Below are 21591 nucleotides of genomic sequence, written 5' to 3'. Positions count from 1 at the left end.
CTACACTTTGTGTAAACCCACTTTATTACTAGCATGTATGCTAGAGGACACCTAAAATGTAACTTCAAATATTACATAATATACTTTAATATGGGGATATTTACAAATTCTATTATTTATACATTTTAAGAGTCATGATTGGTAATATTGCCAGTTGACTTCACACGGGACACTAAAAGGTACATAGAAACATTTAAATTTTTCTGTTTTGGCCCTGCTAAAAATACATGAGTGAGATGTATTTTTATTTATTTCCACTCAAATTGCCAAGTCAATTAATAAAATTTAGAAAATTACACTTGTAACCACGCTAATGTCATTCTATTAAAAGAATGAGCTAAATCTCATACATTCATGCAAAAAGAAATATCTGCCTTGTCCAATTATTTATGTCTGACAAAGGAGGATAAAAAGGTTCATAAGGTTCTCTTGTATTTTACTAGCTACTGTGCAGCAAAGAAGAAAATTCACAATGATCATACTATTCCCTTAGCATTATTTACAGCCAGATTAGATCATAATGCATTATACTTAGAAAAAAAATTAAATCAGAAAACTCACAAGATTCAGTGTCAAGATTCAGTTTCAGAAACCTTACCAGCTGGTAGCTAATGGGTAGAAGTGGCTGTATCAGGCCAGTAAAACATTTAAGATGACTGTCCATAACCATTCACCTACATGTAAGCTAGTTCATATTAATATAGCGCAAATTAGATATATAGAAGTATGGAAAATTGCAATGACACAGGTATATACAAACTAGTTGTCCTTTATATTCTAATACTGACATTCAATTTTCTTTTATATCCATTAGATGTGCAAGAATTATATTTACCAACTAACTCACTGATAATAGCCATATACCAATATCAGCTATTTAATAAAAAGATGCTCACAAGATACAGGATGGTTTTAAAATCAACCTATTCACTTTATTTTTGGTAGACCATTTCTTTATTGAGCCAAATGAACAAGGATATTTGGCTCATGTAATCAGAAAAATAAATAAATAAAAACATTATATAAATGTTATCTAATCATTGTCTAATTATGATGATACTTAAAACACCTTTCAAATCAGCAGCAAAACAAAATCATCCTCCACATCCATCTATCCATGCAACTCTAATGTAACATTTAGTGTTTGATGACCATGTTTCCCTGAGAGTCCTTTGTAAAAAGCATCTCTGGCTCTAGGTCTGTGTTCTCCTCTCGTTCCATTGGCTTTGGGATGTCTGAGTAATCTATGCCTTCAGTAGAATTAGTGCAATCCTTCAGTGGGCATCTAACCCATTTGCTGCGGTTGGCAATCACCCGAAAGCCTTCGGAGTCCTGAGTGAATAACATGGCTAAGGAATCTCCTTCATCCCCCAGAGACTCTTTGACTGACTTTTTAGGTGACCGACAATACTTCACCTTAAAATCTGAAAAAAGCTTTGCTGGACTAGGAGAGAACTGCTGCTTAAGAGGTAAATGTTTAACATGTTGTAAGGGTGATGTGGATCTGCTATTTTCTTTATCCATTGTTTTCACAGGTGCCCACCGAATATAATGGTGATTCTGTTCACATAGCTCCAGCTCTTTATAAGCCTTAGATGGATGTTTTGCTGTGTTTTGGGTCTCTGTGATTGATCTTGTGGTAAAAACAGCCCTCTGAATAGAAGGCCTGAAGGGCTTCTGACTCTGAAAACCCTTCACAGAGTTATAAGCTAAAGAACCATCCTGGTTGGCTCTAAAACTACTCTTATGTATCTGATTAGAATGCACATAAGAATCTTGTTGTACCTGATGCCTCTGAAGCAGAGTTTCAGGAATTTCTTTAATCTCCTCAATGGTTTTACATCCATCAAATTTTGCTTTGTTGCATTCCTTTTGTGTGACTGTCACATTTTCAATGATAATATTTTCTGGCCGTCTCCTCTTTTCTGCTGGCTCAAGATCTTCTGACTGACATCCCCAAATCAAATGGAAAAAGTGCTTCTCTTTTTCTCTGTCTTTACAGAATTCATCTGCCTCCCTCTTAAAATCTACATGGGAATCCTGTGGGTGTACTAGAGAGATATGTCTGGTGTCTTTACTGGGTTCAGAAGACAGTTCAAATGTCATCTCACGCTTTCGTTTGGTTCCCACATGTGCCTGTGGAAGTGAAGTAAAGGACATCTTGGAAGGACTGGGTGTCCCACGTTCTTCTGTGTCTGACAAGAATAAATTATGTTCAGTCAAGAAGCAAAGTATCCATTTAAAATGTGCTATGGAATACAAAATAAACGCAACAGAAGGTCTTGTATCTTTAAACTACTTCTTACCTTTACTCATTTTACTCTGCGGTGGAAAGAACGACGATATCGTGCTCTGTTTTGCTGCAGGCATTTGCAGTTTGGTCTGTGTAAAGCTCAATGCTACTGCCATGCTGTAACCACCTGACTGAGCCAGGGGGTTCAGTAATTTGGATATTGGCCGTGTCAGTCGTTTCTGTTATTAGTAAAGTCAGTTTAAAATATAACGTAAAGTTACATTTTACAACGAAGAACCACAATATAAAGTACTACTTTTGCAGCACATGGTATTACTGATGAATATATCTTGCGGTTAGCTATGCAAGTCACGTTGCATAAATGTTATGACACTGACATAAAATACAATATAAAGCATTTTTTGGCCTTTGTCTATAAGCAACTGCGCGGCTTGCGTGTACTTAAGTTGAGCCATAGGTCTACAAGAATTTGGCGACAATTTCGCCGAGCGCTTCTTGTTTCACTGTTTTACCTTCGGTTTCTTTGCTCTTAATTCGCCAGCGTCAAGCCAAACTCCGCATTCTTCTGTTGCAGATGCGGGTATTGGTTTGGTTGTCTTGCTCTGGGTGGTTTTCATGTTTATACATTAGCTGTTCAGCTAACGTTACACCATAACTATAAGAAAGTAACTTCCGTTTAAAATAAACCTTCGCTTATCCAGCCTACTAGCCAGGTTAGCTAACTAAATTAGATTATGCAATCCAATAGAGGTTAATTCTAACACATTTTGAAGCTATTGTAAAGCGCAGCATAATGGCCACAACTAAATTATTCAATAAATCAATTCCGATTAATACGTATATGTATAATGATTGTTCTTTTAGGCAAGTTTTATTCGTTTAGCTAAGGCTCTAGAGCCAACGTTCCTCTTCACTAGTAGTGGTTATTTTTAACTCGTTACTATTCCCGCGCGCAATGTGTTTGAATACGATTCGGTTGCCAAGTATTTTAAATACGTGCCTATACTGTATATACCAGTCTATGATGAGCTCAAACTGTTGAGTGTCTGAATCTTTAATAATGCTAATTCCACTACTACTACTACTACTACTACTACTACTACTACTACTACTACAAATAATAATAATAATAATAATAATGACTTTTCAAATAACTACCAGTTAACATCATAACACCAGATTCAGATGTGGAGTCAAAACCCAAATTTTTAAATTCCTCTTGAATCTTGTAATAAATATGTATCATATACATAATCAAAAGCTTAGGAATTGATATTTTAAATTAACTTTAGGGTTCACTGTTTACTGCACAGCTTTTATAAAATCTGAGGTGAATTTAGGAACAGGGAAAACGCTAAAAACCTCAAGGACTGGAATATCTCCTGTGTAAATGATTGTGAAAATCTGGCAACCCTGCCTGGGAATAACCAGAAGTGACGTATGCACTCCGCGACGAACAAGAACAAGCTTTGACGTAAACAGATTAAGTAATTTTCTGTTTCTTTGTTCACTTTTTTTCATGAATATATTCTCACGGTTAATACTTTGAGTTTTGAATTATATAATTTTGTAGTCAATTAGTTTAGAAATATGTGTATGTATCCAAATTTAAGTTATTTTAAGTGGCGGATTTCAGTTACAGCTAAATGAAATGCTGAGAAGCGAAACTCGCTTGCTTAGCTAAAGATAGCTAGCTCGCTAATATGACGATATTGTCGACAGATCTTCAGATTGATTTGGTTTTATCAGCTACTCTCGGATATGCCCTCTTCTGCCCTAAATGTGGAAATATATAACTATATCTTTATGTTTGATTTTCGTTTGCGTGCTTTCTTCAGAGTTGGCTCAGCAGGGTTGTGTCGGCCCTATCAATTCACTTCCGTAATCCTCAATTAATTCGTCGATTATTTTTTCATTACCCTGGCACATTCCGACTAATGCAACAGCAATGCGGAGAAATCCAATTGAACAGTTTCGTGTTGTTGCTGCCAGTAGCATGCACTAGTTTTCTATAACGAGCTGATCGTAACATTGATATATGGTTACTGTTTACAGGTGCTGATATTTGGGATTGGTACCATGTTCCACGGAATACCTGCTTCAGGAGGGATTGGAGGGGGTAAGTGGAAAAGCCAATGTAATTGTAGAGATATTTTACATAATTTTAAAGAGATGTCAATGTGTTTTTTCATTTATTTTGATAATCTCTTTCTCCCATTCACACACGCATACACCCATATATTGTTCTGGTGTTTTTTCTTTCCATATGTCAAGCACCGGCCAATAAACCAGAATTATACGAGGTACTGTCAGTCTGTTAAATAAAAATAATTCCATTTATTTATATTAAATATGGCTTCATTTAGATTTGGGTTTTGTTTTAATCTTCCTATGTGTACAATTCTATAGGAAGTCAAGCTGTATAAAAATGCAAGAGAAAGGGAAAAGTAAGTAATTATGAACAGTATTTTATTGTTATATATTGCAGCTGTGATATGCCATGCAATATATTAAAACATGGGTACACCTTTGATGTGATGTGGTTAAAGATGAGTAATACCCTGCATAATTTATTTTAAAATCAAAGCTATTATATTGCAGTCAATCATATAATTAATTTGAACACTCACAGTACACTCATTTGGAATCTTTGATAATGGACAAGATTCTCACAACAAAAATATCTTCTTCCCAGAATATATCTCTGAGCTCATTTGTAGCCTTTTGCAAATGCCAGTGCTATGCATAAGAGTCTGCCAAATGCATAAAATGTCATTCTTCTCTTGTTCATTATAAACTCTGGTAGACCTTAAGATCAAATGTGTCTGTCTGCTTTGATGGAATATAATCTTCTACTATGTAGCTTCAGACATTTCTAGGTGGTAATTTCACCTTTGTTGACTGTATTGAAAGGTATGACAATATGGCAGAGCTGTTTGCTGTGGTAAAGACACTCCAAGCTTTAGAAAAAGCTTACATTAAGGACTGTGTTACTCCTAATGAGTAAGTATTTCCTCTGCATTTGACACTGAAATTATACCAGGGTATATTATATATACCAGGGTGTATGTATATAATATAAATGGCAGCTCAACTAAATAGACATCACATTCTTTCAGATACACAGGTGCCTGCTCACGATTGCTTGTCCAGTACAAGGCTGCTTTCAAACAGGTCCAGGCATCAGATGTTGGCTCCATTGATGACTTTTGTAGGAAATACAGGGTAGTTACTGGCACTTCATAATGGCTCTTTTTTTTTTTTTTTTATCTAATGTGTGCTGTTACTGTATTTGTGAACTAAATAATCTTTGACTATTGCCTTTCTTAACACAGCTTGACTGCCCACTGGCAATGGAGAGAATTAAAGAAGACCGCCCAATTACCATAAAGGATGACAAGGGCAACCTGAATCGCTGCATTGCAGATATTGTATCTGTAGGTACTTTTACAGGGGATTATAACACTGACTTTTACATCCTATAGTCAGTGTTTTTGCTTGAGTGAAGGCCAAAGAGCAACCACTTCTATTGGGTTTTTGAGTAGCTCCAAAAGCTCCATTAAGTAGATTAAAAATAAATTTGTTTTGCAATTCGCGGTCCTTTTTCAATGCCAAAGTGCTCCTTGTTACTAAAGGACTGTGCACCCAGCAATAAAACCTGTGAAAGTATAATTTACCACACTATACACTATCAACAAAAAAAGATAACATTGTATGCTTTGCTCTGCCTTTGAACTGCTGTTGGGCTGGGTAGTGGATGTCATACATTTATATTTAGAAATCTTGTTCACTTCCTCACTTGCAGTATATAGGTTAGTATATAGGCTAGTACTGTATCCTCTTCTGCCCTTCTGCTCCCTTTAGCTCTTCATCACAGTGATGGACAAGCTGAGGCTGGAGATTCGAGCAATGGATGAGGTATTCATAGTTTGGCTAAATGGTGATATGGACTAATCAATAAAGTGTTTATTAGCACATCCCATTGGTCATGATCTAGTTTTTGATGTGCATGTATGTCAGATCCAGCCAGATCTTAGGGAGCTAATGGAAACCATGAACAGGATGAGCAACATGCCACCAGATTCGGAGGCTAAGGACAAAGTCAGCCTTTGGTAAGCATGGATGTTTTTTGTCTTCTGGCTGGTAAACAGTACGAAAAATGCTGGTAGTAGTAGATATGTAGCTTTGGAGATTTACTGCTGACATTTGACATTCAACAAAAGAATTGACATTTTTCCATTTATCTGGTGTTTCACAACTAAATTGGCTGGGTGTTGCAAAAAAGTAAAGATGTTTGTTTAGTGGACATATTTACTTATTTTGAAATGTGAAACCTGTAATAATGATGACACTTTAAATTAACTCTTCTTTGTGTATTTCTGCATTCTGTCTTCTTTTGCCCTTTTACTTTTTCCATGCTTAGGTTGACCACCTTGAGCAGCATGTCAGCGTCTGATGAGTTAGATGACTCTCAGGTTCGCCAGATGCTGTTTGACCTGGAGTCTGCCTACAATGCCTTCAACCGGTTCTTGCACTCCTCCTAAACAACATGCTCCCCCCTCCTCCCAAGAACTGTTCACACTCCACTCTCTCCAACATCCCCTCAGTCATCTACATCCTAATCCCTTCACTCTGTCCTGGAAGCCTATCCATTGATGCAGAACTCTTTGGATAGAAAGACTCCTCAAAATCCAGTGGAATATTTCTGATTATTGACATTGCTGTCCACTATTTTGTTATTTTCAGAAATAGACATAGCTTTAACTAACTATGATATTGATTTTTTTTTTTTCCATTAGCATTGTGTTTTTAATATAGTTACTACACCCATTAGATATAAATCATTGAGCATTGGCATAAGGAGAAAAGAAAACTGCTTCAGATGGATTTTAGGATTTTCAGATGTGGTATTGACTCAGATTTAGAATTACACTTGAAATGAAAGTACATCTCTTTTCAATCACTGTTTTTCTATAGCTGAAATATTTTTAAGCCTTGTTTATAGAACAACATAAATCTGAATACCTGGACCTGAAACAGGCATTGTAGTACTTTGACATGGGGAATAGATGGATGTTTTGCCATTGTACTGGGTTGTTGGCAGAACTACAGAAATGCACTCAAAACATTCTTGCATTAATTTCAGATGGTATTGAGCTTTTTTCTCTTCACTGGAATGATGAGAGGGTATAAACAGCATAAAGAAAAAATACATTTTAATTATTTCTTTTTTGTCTTGGCATAATTTAGTTTTTCCTAGCATATGAAAGTCATTTCATTGATCATTTACACTTTTCTTTCTCTGTTCTTTGGTTATGGGGGAAAAAAATCTTTATTGTATAGTTATATTTATTAAAGGACCACTGCTGAAAAAAGTTTTGAAAAATGGGCATGTAAATCTTTTAGAAATGATCATTAAAAAACATGATACAAGTGAATGCTGTGCGAAGTTAATCCAAATTGCGGTTTAAGAACCATATCCAAAATGTGGCTCCTTTAAGGAAAACAGTCCCTTCACAGCTGCTTGAGTCTCCAGGGCAACGGTTACAAAACTAAGCGATGCGCCACTTTCCACTGCATTGCCGACACTATTAATAGGTGAGATTCAGACTCAGGAGAAATTTGGTTTATTTCGAACCGATGAACAACAGTCCAATATAAGGATGAAAAATAAAATAATCGCCGAAATTGTCGGTATTTACTACAAGTAACTTTGTACAGTCCTTGTTTAAACGCCTACATCAAGACGCCAGCTAGCCGGCTAGCTAACGTTTAGCCGTATCTGCTTCAAGAATCGCAGTTACTGGCTGGTTGTGTTGCTCTCGCGTAGTTTTTTAGTCGGCTGACAGGTATTGTTTCTGTTTTAGATATAAGCAGATGGTTTAGCGTTACGCCTGCTATTTGCTTCAAAATCACTTTTTTTGCCATAGTCATAGCCAGACATTTTTCAGAGTATCAACAAAATAACTAAGTTATCGTTTACCTAAAAAATGAACCTTACCGAAGTGGAAGAGCACATCGCTCTGAAGTATGAAATAAAGCGAAGACTTGGAAAGGGGGTAAGTGGAAGAAATCCTTTACGATGACGAGGACCCTTTAAATCTTGTTGTCATGTCGGCTCCTATTTACTCAGCCATCTTACCATCATTTCTAATTTCTATTATTAGCCTATTAAGTACTTGCATAAGGAAGGGAAGCTGTTAATTTGCTTTTCGTATATCGTTCTGTTTTGCTGCATGCGTGGAAGGTGAATTGTTATTACAAAATGATTGTTATTCATCGTCCATTTGCTAAGCATTTACCTTCATCTACAATTGATTTACAAAGCATGATCACAACTTACATCCAAGTAGTCTACATTATTCTAAAACGGTTCGGTTCTTTAGATTTATTATTGTATGTTAGATGCCAGCTGTCAACCCTGTTGACTGCTATACAGGTAGATTAGCTTGTGAGTATAGTTTAGGGACAAGGAGGAGCCATATCTCCTCTTGCACATGACCCCTGGGATTGAAGAATAGACTAGAGGTGGCGGGAGCAAGCACCTGGAGAACACACTGTCCTGTAGTTAGACATTAACAACTGTGAAAGAAATCATATAAAGGGAAGTGTCCAACCTTGTCCATTCTTCCAAGAGTCCTTAACATGTTATGCTCTGAAAGATAATGTGATAAGGACACTGTTTTGTTTAATAAAAACATACGGAAGGTTCTATACAGTTGTATACAGACAGGAGGGGTGATTCTCTAACATTTTATGGTTATCTTAGGGTTACTATGCATTTGTTAAATTTCACCTTGTCTTTAGAATGTATTGGAGAAAAGGCCTTAGTTTGTCATTACTTAGCAGTAATTTTAGTATTTGCATATAGTGTGCAATTCAGCTTATGTTTGGTAGCAGGTGTAAATCATTCATGCAATGATTGTGTTAGGATTAATTGTTTTGAAATGTGTTGTTATAACAGGCATACGGAATTGTGTGGAAGGCAGTGGATAGAAGGACAGGAGAGACGGTGGCAGTTAAAAAAATATTTGATGCCTTCAGAAACCGAACTGATGCTCAGGTCAGATAATTTTACAGTTTGTAATAATATGCAATATTCTGACATGTTAATACTAGTTAATAGTATACATACTGTAACTTACTAGTTAATTATTGATAAACAAAATCTTCTATATTCTTAGGAACATGTGCCGGTATCTAAATTTTTTGTCTTTCATTTTCTTTATGTAGAGAACATTCAGAGAAATTATGTTTCTTCAGGTAAGGACACTTATTAAGTATGGTATGACACAACAAGTTGACCTTTCATTTTTATCAGAACTCTGTTTCATCCTTAAGAGAATATGGCATATTGAAAACACTGTATCTTCTCCAGGAAACCTTATGGGTGCTATTTATGTGTTCTGGCTTTTACTATAGATTTATATTCATATTCATATTCATACATTCGCACATTGGCCAATCTCAAACATGATCACTTGTCCATGTGCTGTATTGTGATGAAAGACTTAGACACTGTCTTGCATAAAATATCACACTGCACCTTTCTGGGCTAGCATTAGCTAAATTACTGGTATTGTCATCTTTTACACATCTATTTATTATTTATTTATGTTAATGTTTCAAAGTGAAGAAGTGTCTGTTTAGTGTCTACTTCCTCTCCCTCAGGAATTCGGGGGTCATGCCAATATCATCAAATTGCTGAATGTCATCCGAGCCCAAAATGACAAAGATATTTACTTGGTGTTTGAGTACATGGGTAAGACTGCATTTCTGTGCATGCTATAAAGAGAATATAAATGATCCTGGAGTTGTGGCAGCTATCCAAGTTGCACCTGCTCTTCCTTTTCCCTTGTGATAGCTCCAGCTCCTAATGAGGGTGTTTTGGCTCATTTCTTTGTTGCATTACGAGAAATAAGCCCTGCTCTATGCGGACTTAAGGGATCCATTTAGAGAAAACCATTACTATGTGGAAGTAATTGGTCTACATGGTCTACTTGCTACATCATGGTAAAGCACAGCAGTAGGTCACAAAGAATACTGTGAATAATGAAGTAAACCCTCTGTTGAAAAAACACTGTTGAAAAGGTCACATGCCCTCTAGGGTGTAGACATAGCAATACAATTATACATAGAATAACCTCAGAGAGTCGGCATAAATAATTTAAAAACAGACCAGGTTGCAGTTTGTTAGGAAATCCATTTTTAAAAGCCAGTGAGAAAAAGAAGCTCCATGTCTCATTTGTGAACCATGGTGTTGTGTGTATATATGGCCAATGATGGATCTGGCTTACTTGTACTTATTGATAATTTCACTGCTGACCACAGAAGCAGGATGATTTACAAAGAATGATGAAGCATCTTAGCTGCTCACACTAAATCAAATAAATAAAAACCCATGAGTGTGTAGCAGAAGAGTGACCTCAAACATACATATAATGCAAATGCATACCAAAAATCAACTCGGCACCAAAAAGTAGAATGTTCTTGACTGGCCAAATCAGTCACCTGACCTGAAACCCAGTGATTTCACTTACTGATGATATAGCCAAAAGCAAAATGCCTCAGAAATATGCAGGGAGTGAAACAGGTTGCACTACAGGCAGAATTATAGGGAAGATTTGTGCCACCTGGTAAAGGCTGTAGTTCACAAACTTCAGGCAGTGATCAGCTGCACTGCATTTGAAACCAAGCACTGGGTGTAACATTTCCATTATAACTGTATGATCACCTTTGTACTCTTTTTTTTTTTAATGGAAGGACTATCATTCATATATAGCTCACACCGTGTAGATATAAATACTTGTCCAGTATGCAAGAATACTTGGCATGAACTTGGCATTAAACTTAAAACTTTTTAAAATAATATTTGTCTACATGAATCTTGAGGGGAAGATGAATAAATAGCACTTGGAAACTGAGATTTAAAACAATTTAATACAAAAGCAGTTTTATCCAAATGCACAAGTTTTTCAGTTATTTAAAATGTAATATTTTAAGGGAATAGTTATTTAGTAAATCACAGTGCACACATTGGATGTGCACTGTGAAACATTACTTCTGGCCACTATCATTGTGACAACTGAATTTAATTAGTGCTATTTTTCTCTCTAGATACAGACCTGCATGCGGTAATAAAGAAAGGTAACCTTTTGAAGGATATTCATAAGCGCTATATCATGTACCAGCTTCTCAAAGCTACCAAATACTTACACTCTGGAAATGTTATCCACAGGGACCAGAAGGTAAGCTCATATGCAGGGACCTTAAAGACATTTCCCTCTAAGCTTCCTAACATCTGATACAAGCATTTCATGTTTCTCCATCTCTTCTCTGAATTGTACAGCCCTCCAATATACTACTAGATGCAGACTGCTTTATCAAACTGTGTGACTTCGGTTTGGCACGTTCCCTGAACCAGATCCAAGAAGATGCTGGGAACCCTACCCTGACAGAATATGTGGCAACGCGATGGTATCGTGCTCCTGAAATTCTCCTCGGGTCCACGCGGTACCTTTCCATCATTTTACTACTCTTTGAAAATGAATACACATTCTTTCCACACACTACCCCTTTTTTATCATGGCAGCAAAGTTTCCACTGCCTGTTGACTGTTGCACAGGTACACAAAAGGTGTGGACATGTGGAGTGTGGGCTGCATTCTTGGGGAGATGCTGCTCGGCAAACCACTGTTCCCTGGAACTTCCACAATCAATCAGATCGAGAAAATCATGAGTGCAATCCCATACCCTACACCAGAGGGTAAGCACTGAGATTCACAATGTATTTCCTCTTCAATTTATATATTTAATCAATTTCCCAGAAAATTAAAAAGCAAATGAGCACAGTATTTGGGAGAGAACTTTGGCCCTGGCATGTAAAAAAGGTTACTCAAATAGGTTTAGCTTTCACATGTATTCTGATTGATGTATAACCTCCTCTTTAATTTCAGATGTGCTGGCCATTAAGTCAGAGTATGGAGCATCTGTAATTCAGAGAATGCTGCTTAGGTATGTGTACATAGATGTAGACATATGTCCATGTCCAATTGGAATATTAGTCAATTGTAAACCAAAGATTTGGTTATGAAATTTCTTGAAGATGATCAATTACATGTGTAGCCTTTTACACATACAGTATAGAAATATCCAATTTATTGTCATTTGCTTTATCATAGTCATCTTGACTTAGCATTAGCACACATCCTAGATCACCTAATATAAACATGGTTGAACATTTGTTTGTTGTGAATGTGTATCTAAGGCCACAGGTGCCGATAGGTGATTTACTGCAGCCATCAGTGCCAGCTGATGCCCTAGATCTGCTACAGCATCTGCTGGTCTTCAACCCGGATAACAGGCTGACAGCAGAGCAAGCCCTCCAGCATCCATATGTGGCAAAGTAAATGTAATAATTTGACATTATTTGACATGAGATTTTCAGTACTTAAAAGAGTTTTGAAACCTATCAAAAGTCTTTCAGAAAGGTTCTGAATTTGTGAATTTAGTAAAACCTGTACTGTTATTTAACATTTTCGAACTCCAGGATCTTATTTAGTTTTCAATCCTAAGGCATATTATTCAGTAACCACTCTGATTATAATGGGTATAATCATCATAAAGTAAATATGAAAGGTACACTATGGCCAAAAATATGTGGATACTTGCCCATGACAGCTACATAAGCTTATTGGACATCTCTTTCCAAAACCGTGGACATTAATATGGAGTTAGGCCCCCTGGTTGCAGCTTTAACAGCCTCCACTCTTCTGGGAAGGCCTTTTTGGCATGTGTTTTGTAGGAATTTGTGCTGTTTCTGTCGAAAGAGCTTTTGTAAAGTTAGACGCTGATGTAGAATGAGAAATCCTGGCTTGCAGTCGAGGTTCCAGTTAAAAGGTGTTTGGTGTGGTTGCAATTATGGCTCCATGACTTCACACCAAACGATATTTTTATACTTTGTGTACAAGGATAGTGCCATACTGAAACAGTAAAGGGCCTTCCACAAACTGCTGCCACAAAACTGGAATTGTCTAAAATGTCTTTGTATTTTTGTAGGATTAACGTTACCCTTCACTAGAACTAAGGCTTAGACTTAGGTCCTCTTGCCTTGTGTAGCACATTGGGCAACACTGTGATGCCAGCTTATCCTATCAGCCGCAACCTTCTCAACTACATCATGTGATATCAACCTTCTGTTGTGACGTTTAACGGGTTAAGGAAGGTACGGGGATGAGGCACGTTAAACAGAACATACGTTTTTAATCACAAGCACAACTCAACACACACAAACACACTACATGGGTGAAACACCAACAACATTGACAATACGACACGAAATTTATATACACTCCTGACAATTACACACAACAAGGATCAGGTGCACAACACAAGAGGGCGTGGCAATACGGACACACACAGACACGCACGCACAGACAGACATTTGAGGGGGGAATGGCCGTACCTTGACATCTGTAGATCTTCAAGAAAGGTTCTTCGCCAAGTTTTATTTGGCCTGCCTCTTTTCCTCTTGCCCTCTGGCAGAATCCAAGTTATGGTCATTTTTGCAGTTTGCTTATATGGTAAACAAAGACATTTGGTTTAATGTCCTCGTTGTTGGTCATTATACTGCAGAGGTAGGTAAACTGCTTGACATCTTCAATCGGTTGTTCATTGACACCAAGGGTGTTCGCATCTTGATCAGCAATTTGTGTGGTCTTATTTTTCCCAGAACTAACTGTCAAGCTGACTTATATACACCTGAAGTTTCTAATTTTGTAAACAACGTTTACGAACTTTGTATTGTTTCTTCTATAAGGGCAATGACTGCATAATTAGGTATGCCAACAACTCTTGCTCTTTCCAGCATATTCCCATGTGTTTCATTTACCAATTGTGTCATGATAAAAACAATGACCAGGAGAAAGAGAAAGGGAGATAACACACAGTCTTGTCTCATGCCAGTAGTAATAGAAAAATATTCTGTTGTACCTGTAATAACTCTTAGTCAGCACCTGCAATTAAGATATATTTTCCTAAAGATATTTATGAATCTTTGAGGTATACTGTATGCTTTAGCAATATGCCATAATGATTCTCCATGTACACTATCAAATGATCTCTTGAAGTCCACAAAGATGATTAAATTGATAATGGTCTTTGGAACTCAGTACTTTGTTCAGTGATGTTGTGGAGTGTAAATATTTGCTCAGTGCATGACCTTCCGCTGCAAAACCCAGCTTGGTCTTTTCAGAGTGTTATATTAATGGCTTCCCGTAGTCTTTAGAGCAATATGATACAGAGGAGTTTACTTGGAACGGATAGGACTGTGATGCCATTCCAGTTGTTGCAGTCGGAAATGTTTTCTTTTTTGGCAGTTTAACAATAATTCCATGTCTCCATTTGTCTGGGACGCATTCCTCTCGCCAGCAGGTGTTTGTTAGTACTGTTGCTATAGCATTACCTCCTCTTAAGCAGTTCTGCCATAATTTGGTTGAGCCCTGCTGCTGTGTTGTTTTCAAAGATTTAATTGATTGGGGAGTTTCTTCTTCTGCGATTGTAGCCATTGTTATGTTTACTTCTTCAAGGAAGGTAAAATCATTAAAATGTAGTAATTCTATTGGATTTGGTTGATCCAGCATGTCTTTAAAATGTTCCATACAACATGCAATTAGTTCTTCGGCAATCAGAAATGTCTTCCCACTTTTGTCTTTTATGGGAACATTTGTATTACTTCTGGAGCCTGTCAAGTCTCAAACAATATGATCTAAAGTTTTTTAATCATTTTGCAATGCTGCATCTTCCACTTCTTTTCCTTTTTCGTCTATCCATTCCTTTTTATCAGCCTGGCAATTACTTTTCACCTTGTGATCTAGCATTCAATACTTTTCTGTTGTCTTTTCTTTTTCTGCTGCAGTTTGTGGTTGTTCTTGTTGCATTTTGACAATTTTTCTCTCATCAGCAAGTGCCCACATTCTGTCCTGCATCCACCTCTCGCTTCTCCCAATAACTTCCTCTGCATTGTCTGTTACTGCTTGTTGAAACATTACCCATTGCTCTTCAATATGCTCTGCTAAGTGATTGCTGAGATTCAATCAGTACTGATCTGTGATGGCTGTGCCTTTCAGCCTCACTGCTGAAAAGGTCTAGCTATTTGTTGGCTTTTTATTTTCTTCACTCATAATTTCATTTTTGCTTTAACAAGATAGTGGTCTGAACAAATATCTGCACCTCTACATGCTCTGACATCTTGTATCGACGATCTCCTGAGATCTTCTGCTGATGCGGATGAGTCGACTTCTTTTTACGTAATTCTATTAGGTGGTCACCATATCTTTTTGTGTATATTTTGTGTGTGTGTGTGTGTGTGTGTGTGTGTGTGTGTGTGTGTAATAAGTGTGTGTGTAGTGTTTGTAGTAAGTGCACATTTTTTTAGGCTGAAAAACAAAATGAGTTGTTTACCATTATCATTCGTGTTTGCAGCAGTTCCATGACAATAATCACGTGCTCCAAGCCTTGTCTTCTTTCACCAATTTGTGCATTAAAGTCACCAATCAGTATCTTCAAGTATCTTGGAGTTGATTATAGAATGTATCTTTGTCTACATCGTCATCATCTTCAGTTGGTTCGTATATCTGTACCACAGTGGTTTTTGTGTGTCTTGACAGGAATCTTGTTGTAATGATTCAGTCATCCACCAAACTTTACTGTTGTGTAAGTAGCATTATCCTGGCATTTACGAAACCCAGATCCATCAAACTGCCAAAGCATGAAGCATGTTTCATCACTCCAGAGAACACATTTCAACTGCTCCAGAGTCCAGTGCTGGCATGCTTTACACCACACTAACTGACACTTGGCATTTCATATCCTAAGGCTCAATCTTAGGCATATGTGTAGCTGTGCAGCCGGAGAATCCCATTTAATAAAGGTCCCAATGGAACTCTGTGCTGAATGATGCAGCAGAAGACAGGCCTTTTTAATGTGCTGAGCACTTCATCACTTGGTGCATCTGCTATGTGTCTCTACATGGCTGAGCTGATGTTTCACAACAATAGCATGTACAACTGACCAGGGCAGATCTAGCAAGACAGATATTTCACAAACTGACTTGTAGTAAAGGTGTCCAAGTTTAAAATAAATGAGCTCTTCAGTACAAGCCAATTTGCCATTCCACTCCCAATTTTTGTTTATTGGGACTGCATAGCTTTGTGCTTGATTTTATACATCTTATACTAATGGTTTTGGCGGAAACACCCGAACTCAATAAATTAGAAGGGGTGTCCATGTAACATGGACATGATTATGAAGCAGACACATACGCTGAGAAGAACAAGATTTATTAAGGGCAAATCCAAATCAAAGTCCAGGTGATGAATGATGAAAATGATGAAACAGAATGTAATACACAAAAGCAACAAACAGGCAAACTGAAATAAAAAACAGAAAACAGGCTAGCAAACAGGCCTAGAACAAAGAACATGGAATGTGCAAAACAAATGGAGCTAGGACAACAACAAGCAGAGCAAACATGATAGAGGCATGGAATCACATTGACCAGCCAACTAAGATAAAAAACAGAAGGGTATATATACACATTTGTTTGCTAATTAAGGCAAACAACACAAAGAAACTCATGAGGGGCAGAGAAGAAACTCATGAGGGGTGGAGAAAACTAAACTAAGGAATGGAACAAAAACAAGGAAGTAAAACAAAGCAAAGACACGACACAGGGTAGCGATGGAGACAGGATGCTAGGAAGGGCCAGTCGTGACAGTCCACATACTTTTGGCCATATACTCTATAGTGAAAAATGAGAGGGATTATGGAAAGAGAAAAAGATAAATGAAGATTATATGGTGTCACTATCTATAGAGTCTAAATCTCAAGATCTTAGATTTATCTGTGTATATATGATGTGCAGTGCATCAGGACTAGCTGTTCACTTGTTCCTCATCCTAGATTATCTTCGCACAGCGAACTATCAGTAGCAGAGCTTGTTATACTGTACATACCAGTTTTGTAGTGTAGTAATTTTTTCTGCTGTGTGTTCATAGCAATACTGTATTTCTCAGTTTGCATCTCCTCTTTATTTTCATGTAAAACTTTGTGTATACATCATACATCAGAGAAATAGTCACAGAAATAGTCTTGAATTTGATGTTTAAACCTGTTAGCAGAATACTGATATGTTAATAACTCCCATGATTCCCATGACCTGCTCTTCTACATAAGGTTTCACAACCCAGCCAGTGAGCCCAGTCTGGACTACGATGTCGTCCTCCCTGTGGATGATGATGTCCAGCTTTCTGTTGCTCAGTACAGAAACAAACTCTATGAGGTGAAGTGCCGACACTAATCTCTGCATGCCCTGACTTTAGACTTTTAAGAGTGCTTTGCTAATCCGTCATGTTAAGTCAGCCATATGATGTGTGCTATGGCAAGACAAAATGCTGTGTTTTGGTAGTAGACTTGTGATTCCTCCAACATATTTTAGAATGAGAACACTTTCTTGGCCTGGCTGACCACAGTTAATGAAACGTTCTCAAAATGTGTTCTCAGAAAAGTAGCTGCTATTTTATGCAGAAGGTTTTGTTTCTTCTCACTCTCACTTTCATGCATGCTCCACTATAAGAGAATAAGCCTTTACTTTAATGTCCTTATGAACAGTTGATTCTGGAGAAACGGGCCAATCGCCAGATGGTAGAACGAGATCATTTGAAGCAGAAAGCTGATGAGATGACCAGGGAATGCGGTGGGGACCATGATCTGGACAAAGATAACAGAAAAGACAAAGAATTGAAGAGAGATGAGAGACAGGAGGGGGGAAGGGAAGGTGAAATGAAACTCTGTAAAAAGAGCGACCAACCCAAAACCCAATCAGTTGATGCTAAGCCCACAGGCAAAAAAGAACTGCCCCAACCATACAATGGGAGAAGCAGCCCAGCCATAGACCCCAACATGGTGAAGACATCTTATAACCCTATCACGCATGTGTCCAGTGAGTTCTAATTTAATACTACACCACAGCTTGTTTATATATACAACTCAGACACTTTCTATCATGCACACACATTCTGACCACTTCAGAGTGGTGTCAATAGCCTATACACCTCACATGTTGGACTCAAGTTCAAGTAGAAATGCTTCTTTGTTTCTTACCAGATGGTGTAGTAAAACCATCCATCTCAGTGTCCCCTCAACATCAGTATCACAGATTTGGCAGAAAGATGGTGCTGCGGCATCAGAACAATGAAAGCAGTAGCAACTTGCCCGGAGAGGACCTGATCAAGGTAAAGCCTTAAGTCCCTCTGCCTTATCTGACTGAAGAAGGACTACCAGTTGTAAATGCCTTTCACTTGCAATGGATTCATGTAGTTACTGTGATGTGGATATTAGCATGGCACAAATGCCATCACTTTCTCCTACAGTGATTTTTGTTCCTCATATTAGGGTGTAGAGCTGGGTCAGGCACGTGGTCAGTCAGCCTCAATGGCACACAGCTGCTTGTTCTCCCTCACCCTCTCACAGCCTCAGAATAACCCTCTGCTTCACAAAGAGGAAACCATCCTGTCCACTGGCCTGTGTGTCACGTCTGCTCGCCTGGTAAGTGGGCCACCTTCTTCAGCCTTTTACAAATTAGTCTCTTACTGTAATTTCACTGACTAACAGGTATAAATGCATCTTCACAAAAATCTAATTCACATATAATTTACTGTTTGTGTAGTGCATTTACAATCACTCTTATTTCATGAATTAAAGTTCTGTTTCTTTAATGGGCATTAATGTACATTATTTTGTTTCTGTTACAGTATAATACTCATAAGAGCAATTATTTTAGCCCTGATTATATAGCATCCCCTTCTCTTAATGTGACAATGTTAATGTTTATCTTTAGAAGACTATTAAAAGAGAGGGGGGAAAAATCACTGATATACTGAGACACCCTACAGGCATCTGACACATAAACGAAAGAGGCCTTCTTGTCACCTGATACACTCTCTAGCAGGAGACAGGCTTTAGGCCACTAGGCTTGATGACATTTCCTGCATTTGTTGCATTCTGTGTTAAATTCTGAGGTTGACTTTGGCTGATTCTAGATGGATGTCTCACTTATGTCTCACACCTACCACCCCTAGACACCACCACTGAAAGTGTAGTACTGTGTTATTTTCCACTTTAAATCTGGTGTTCTTCAATTTTATATGTTAATGACAATAGATTCTCCATAAATAAGAATAAACTTTTACATTTTTACACATTTACACTGATATCTTTATTATATACATAAGTTGTAGCTTTGTTTTACATTATAAAAATGGCAATGTATTACACAAGGTTTTGAGAGAAACAGCACATTTTGGACAGAGGTCTTTCATCAGCTGTGCAAGCAAAGAGCTTTTGAAGCTGTAAGAAGTGAAATCAGTTTATCTGATTAGTTGTGATTTGATTGTTTTTTTTTAAACCATTTCAAATTTTTTGATAAAAACAGCATTCACCACAATTAAAAAGAGGCAATGTGTATAATATAAACAAGCAGTGGGGGATAATACAAAAAGTCTGAATACTTATTTCCACTGTGGTCGCTAAAATAAACAAATCCAGCTATAGGCAGCTGATGGAATATAGCAAGCATGGCACCATTAATATAAAATCACTGCACATGTCAATATAGTTGTTTAAAATTAACAATTAAAAAGTGAGTTCTCATTTTTAAAATGAACTATTAACTGCCATTTTTTTCCTTCTCATAACCATTTCTTAATGGCATGTCTAAACCCTTGCAAGCTGTCAACAATTTTGAGACTTCCTGGCAACCAGTTCCACAAGGTTGCTGTTAAATACGTAAAAGCATCCCTACCCAGTACTAAAAGAAGGAGCTGCCAGGTCTGTGGTCCATATTCAGATAGAAAAACTGTGACCATCTTTGACCTGAATAAAATTACTTTTAAAATTATATGCAACATGTAAAACTCTATCAAGTCAACTCTATCTTGAACGTTTAACAATCCAAGCATTTCATTATGAGATTATTTTAGATGAGTTCTTATAGGTTATTTAAAATAACCCTAATTTGTTGTGTGATGCTTTAAGCCTATTTTATTGCCGTCATACCACGAGTATGGTGGTATGATGGCACACGAGTATGGTGGTATGATGAGTATGGTGGTATGATGACCCCAACAACTGGTATTAAAATACCTTGCTCCTGGAAATAACAAGTCCTTAATTCTGATTATCCAAATGTACAGTTGATTACATCTCTTGCAAGAGATACAATAGACAACCCCTGCAGTAATACGTGAGGAGGAAGGGTTGATAGCAACTTATTCATTCAGGATGGTTATATTTTAAACATACAGTACTACAACTACTATTTGTCTAATCATTTATGTTTCTGTTGAAGTGCATGTCTATGATGTTTTTGTAGTTAGTCCTTGGAATGTGTGTGTATGTGTGTGTGCGAGCATACAAAATGTGTGTGTGTGTGTGTGTGTGTGTGTGTGTATGTGTGTGTGTGTGTATGTATATATATATATATATATATATATATATATATATATATATATATATATATATATATATATATATATTTTTTTTATTTTTTTTTTTTTTTTTCCCATTATGATGTTACACCAAATATTTACTACAAGCAACAGCCATATGGGAAAAAGTTTATCATTAAAATGTACAAGTGTATGATTTAAATATATGATCATGTGAGATACTCATACTGTGTTGATTTGCGGCTGTGCAGAACCAGCGCTCACCTTCTCAGGCACGTGAGGCAAAGGCTCCGCCCAGGTTTAGCAAGAAGGTCTTCCAGAACAACTCCAACATTTCTGCTGCTGGAGACCCTCGAGCCAAGCTTGGCAGCTATTCTCAGGCCTATGGTACCATCAACAGAACTGTGCTAGACAGCTTGCTTAAATATCATCAGCAGTTATAGAATTGTTTGGACTGGAAAGCAAAGACCTTTACAAGCAGAGGACAAGGAGATCTGGCCCTCTAAAAAAAGGGACTTTAGTTTGTAGAATGATGGAAAATGGCAAAGGGTTTTAATAATAAAGTCCTTCTTCATGAGTGAATGTGTGACATGAGATCTCACACCGAGATGGATGCTATTCCATATAAAATGCCGCTATGAAACGTGAAAGATTTTTTTGAAATAATTTTCTTGAAATATTGACTTTGAAATATTTTTAATTGATTTACCTGGAATATTGACCTTGAAGATTGTGCCGAAAACTAAAAAAAAAATTGGTGGCTATATAAACATAATGCAATAAATGTCTTTTGTATAACACGAGAGGTGTGGATCCTTTGAGTTCACCTTGT

General features: G+C 37.3%; 3 protein-coding genes across 4 annotated transcripts; 2 read left to right on the top strand and 1 right to left on the bottom strand.

Annotated features, from left to right (window-relative positions):
• Positions 1 to 564: 564 nt before the first annotated feature.
• aunip (aurora kinase A and ninein interacting protein) lies at positions 565 to 3175 on the bottom strand. Its single transcript, XM_027025463.3, has 3 exons — positions 2767 to 3175; positions 2307 to 2472; positions 565 to 2195 (listed from the first exon to the last, which is right to left on the bottom strand). Exons 1-3 carry the CDS (start codon positions 2869 to 2871, stop codon positions 1138 to 1140), a joined length of 1329 nt encoding a protein of 442 aa, XP_026881264.2. The 5' UTR covers positions 2872 to 3175; the 3' UTR covers positions 565 to 1137.
• Positions 3176 to 3611: 436 nt separating this feature from the next.
• On the top strand, positions 3612 to 7692 carry vps28 (VPS28 subunit of ESCRT-I). 2 transcript variants are annotated; one of them, XM_027025450.3, is made up of 10 exons: positions 3612 to 3741; positions 4310 to 4373; positions 4529 to 4557; positions 4664 to 4701; positions 5168 to 5257; positions 5374 to 5479; positions 5590 to 5691; positions 6119 to 6172; positions 6275 to 6366; positions 6678 to 7692. In XM_027025450.3, exons 2-10 carry the CDS (start codon positions 4334 to 4336, stop codon positions 6796 to 6798), a joined length of 672 nt encoding a protein of 223 aa, XP_026881251.1. In that variant the 5' UTR covers positions 3612 to 3741; positions 4310 to 4333; the 3' UTR covers positions 6799 to 7692. The 2 variants fall into 2 exon arrangements, with proteins under 2 accessions (XP_026881251.1, XP_026881252.1); XM_027025451.3 differs by having other exon boundaries at positions 3710 to 3728.
• A 137-nt stretch (positions 7693 to 7829) lies between these two features.
• On the top strand, positions 7830 to 21559 carry mapk15 (mitogen-activated protein kinase 15). Its single transcript, XM_027025449.3, has 14 exons — positions 7830 to 8313; positions 9219 to 9317; positions 9488 to 9517; positions 9926 to 10016; positions 11372 to 11502; positions 11604 to 11767; positions 11880 to 12019; positions 12210 to 12267; positions 12521 to 12658; positions 17488 to 17593; positions 17923 to 18253; positions 18418 to 18545; positions 18706 to 18858; positions 21011 to 21559. The coding sequence occupies exons 1-14, from the start codon at positions 8245 to 8247 to the stop codon at positions 21200 to 21202; spliced, it is 1830 nt and encodes a 609-aa protein (XP_026881250.2). The 5' UTR covers positions 7830 to 8244; the 3' UTR covers positions 21203 to 21559.
• The last annotated feature ends 32 nt before the right edge of the window (positions 21560 to 21591 follow it).

This window comes from Electrophorus electricus, chromosome 2 (assembly GCF_041902795.1).
Source record: "Electrophorus electricus isolate QZ-2024a chromosome 2, ASM4190279v1, whole genome shotgun sequence".
NCBI classification, from domain to species: domain Eukaryota; kingdom Metazoa; phylum Chordata; class Actinopteri; order Gymnotiformes; family Gymnotidae; genus Electrophorus; species Electrophorus electricus.
Note: the sequence above shows the minus strand (reverse complement) of the source record. Positions and strands in the feature narration are given on the sequence as shown.

Bases quoted from the DNA above. Each gene is read 5' to 3' on its own strand.
- aunip (XM_027025463.3), bottom strand. From the start codon at position 2,871: ATGAAAACCACCCAGAGCAAGACAACCAAACCAATACCCGCATCTGCA. The intron at 2,473-2,766 runs GTAAAACAGTGA...TACTAATAACAG, and splicing joins TAAGAGCAAAGAAACCGAAG to AAACGACTGACACGGCCAAT. The intron at 2,196-2,306 runs GTAAGAAGTAGT...TATTCTTGTCAG, and splicing joins GCAGAGTAAAATGAGTAAAG to ACACAGAAGAACGTGGGACA.
- vps28 (XM_027025450.3), top strand. From the start codon at position 4,334: ATGTTCCACGGAATACCTGCTTCAGGAGGGATTGGAGGGG. The intron at 4,374-4,528 runs GTAAGTGGAAAA...CCATATGTCAAG, and splicing joins TTCAGGAGGGATTGGAGGGG to CACCGGCCAATAAACCAGAA. The intron at 5,258-5,373 runs GTAAGTATTTCC...ACATTCTTTCAG, and splicing joins GACTGTGTTACTCCTAATGA to ATACACAGGTGCCTGCTCAC.
- mapk15 (XM_027025449.3), top strand. From the start codon at position 8,245: ATGAACCTTACCGAAGTGGAAGAGCACATCGCTCTGAAGTATGAAATA. The intron at 11,503-11,603 runs GTAAGCTCATAT...TGAATTGTACAG, and splicing joins TTATCCACAGGGACCAGAAG to CCCTCCAATATACTACTAGA. The intron at 12,268-12,520 runs GTATGTGTACAT...TGTGTATCTAAG, and splicing joins ATTCAGAGAATGCTGCTTAG to GCCACAGGTGCCGATAGGTG.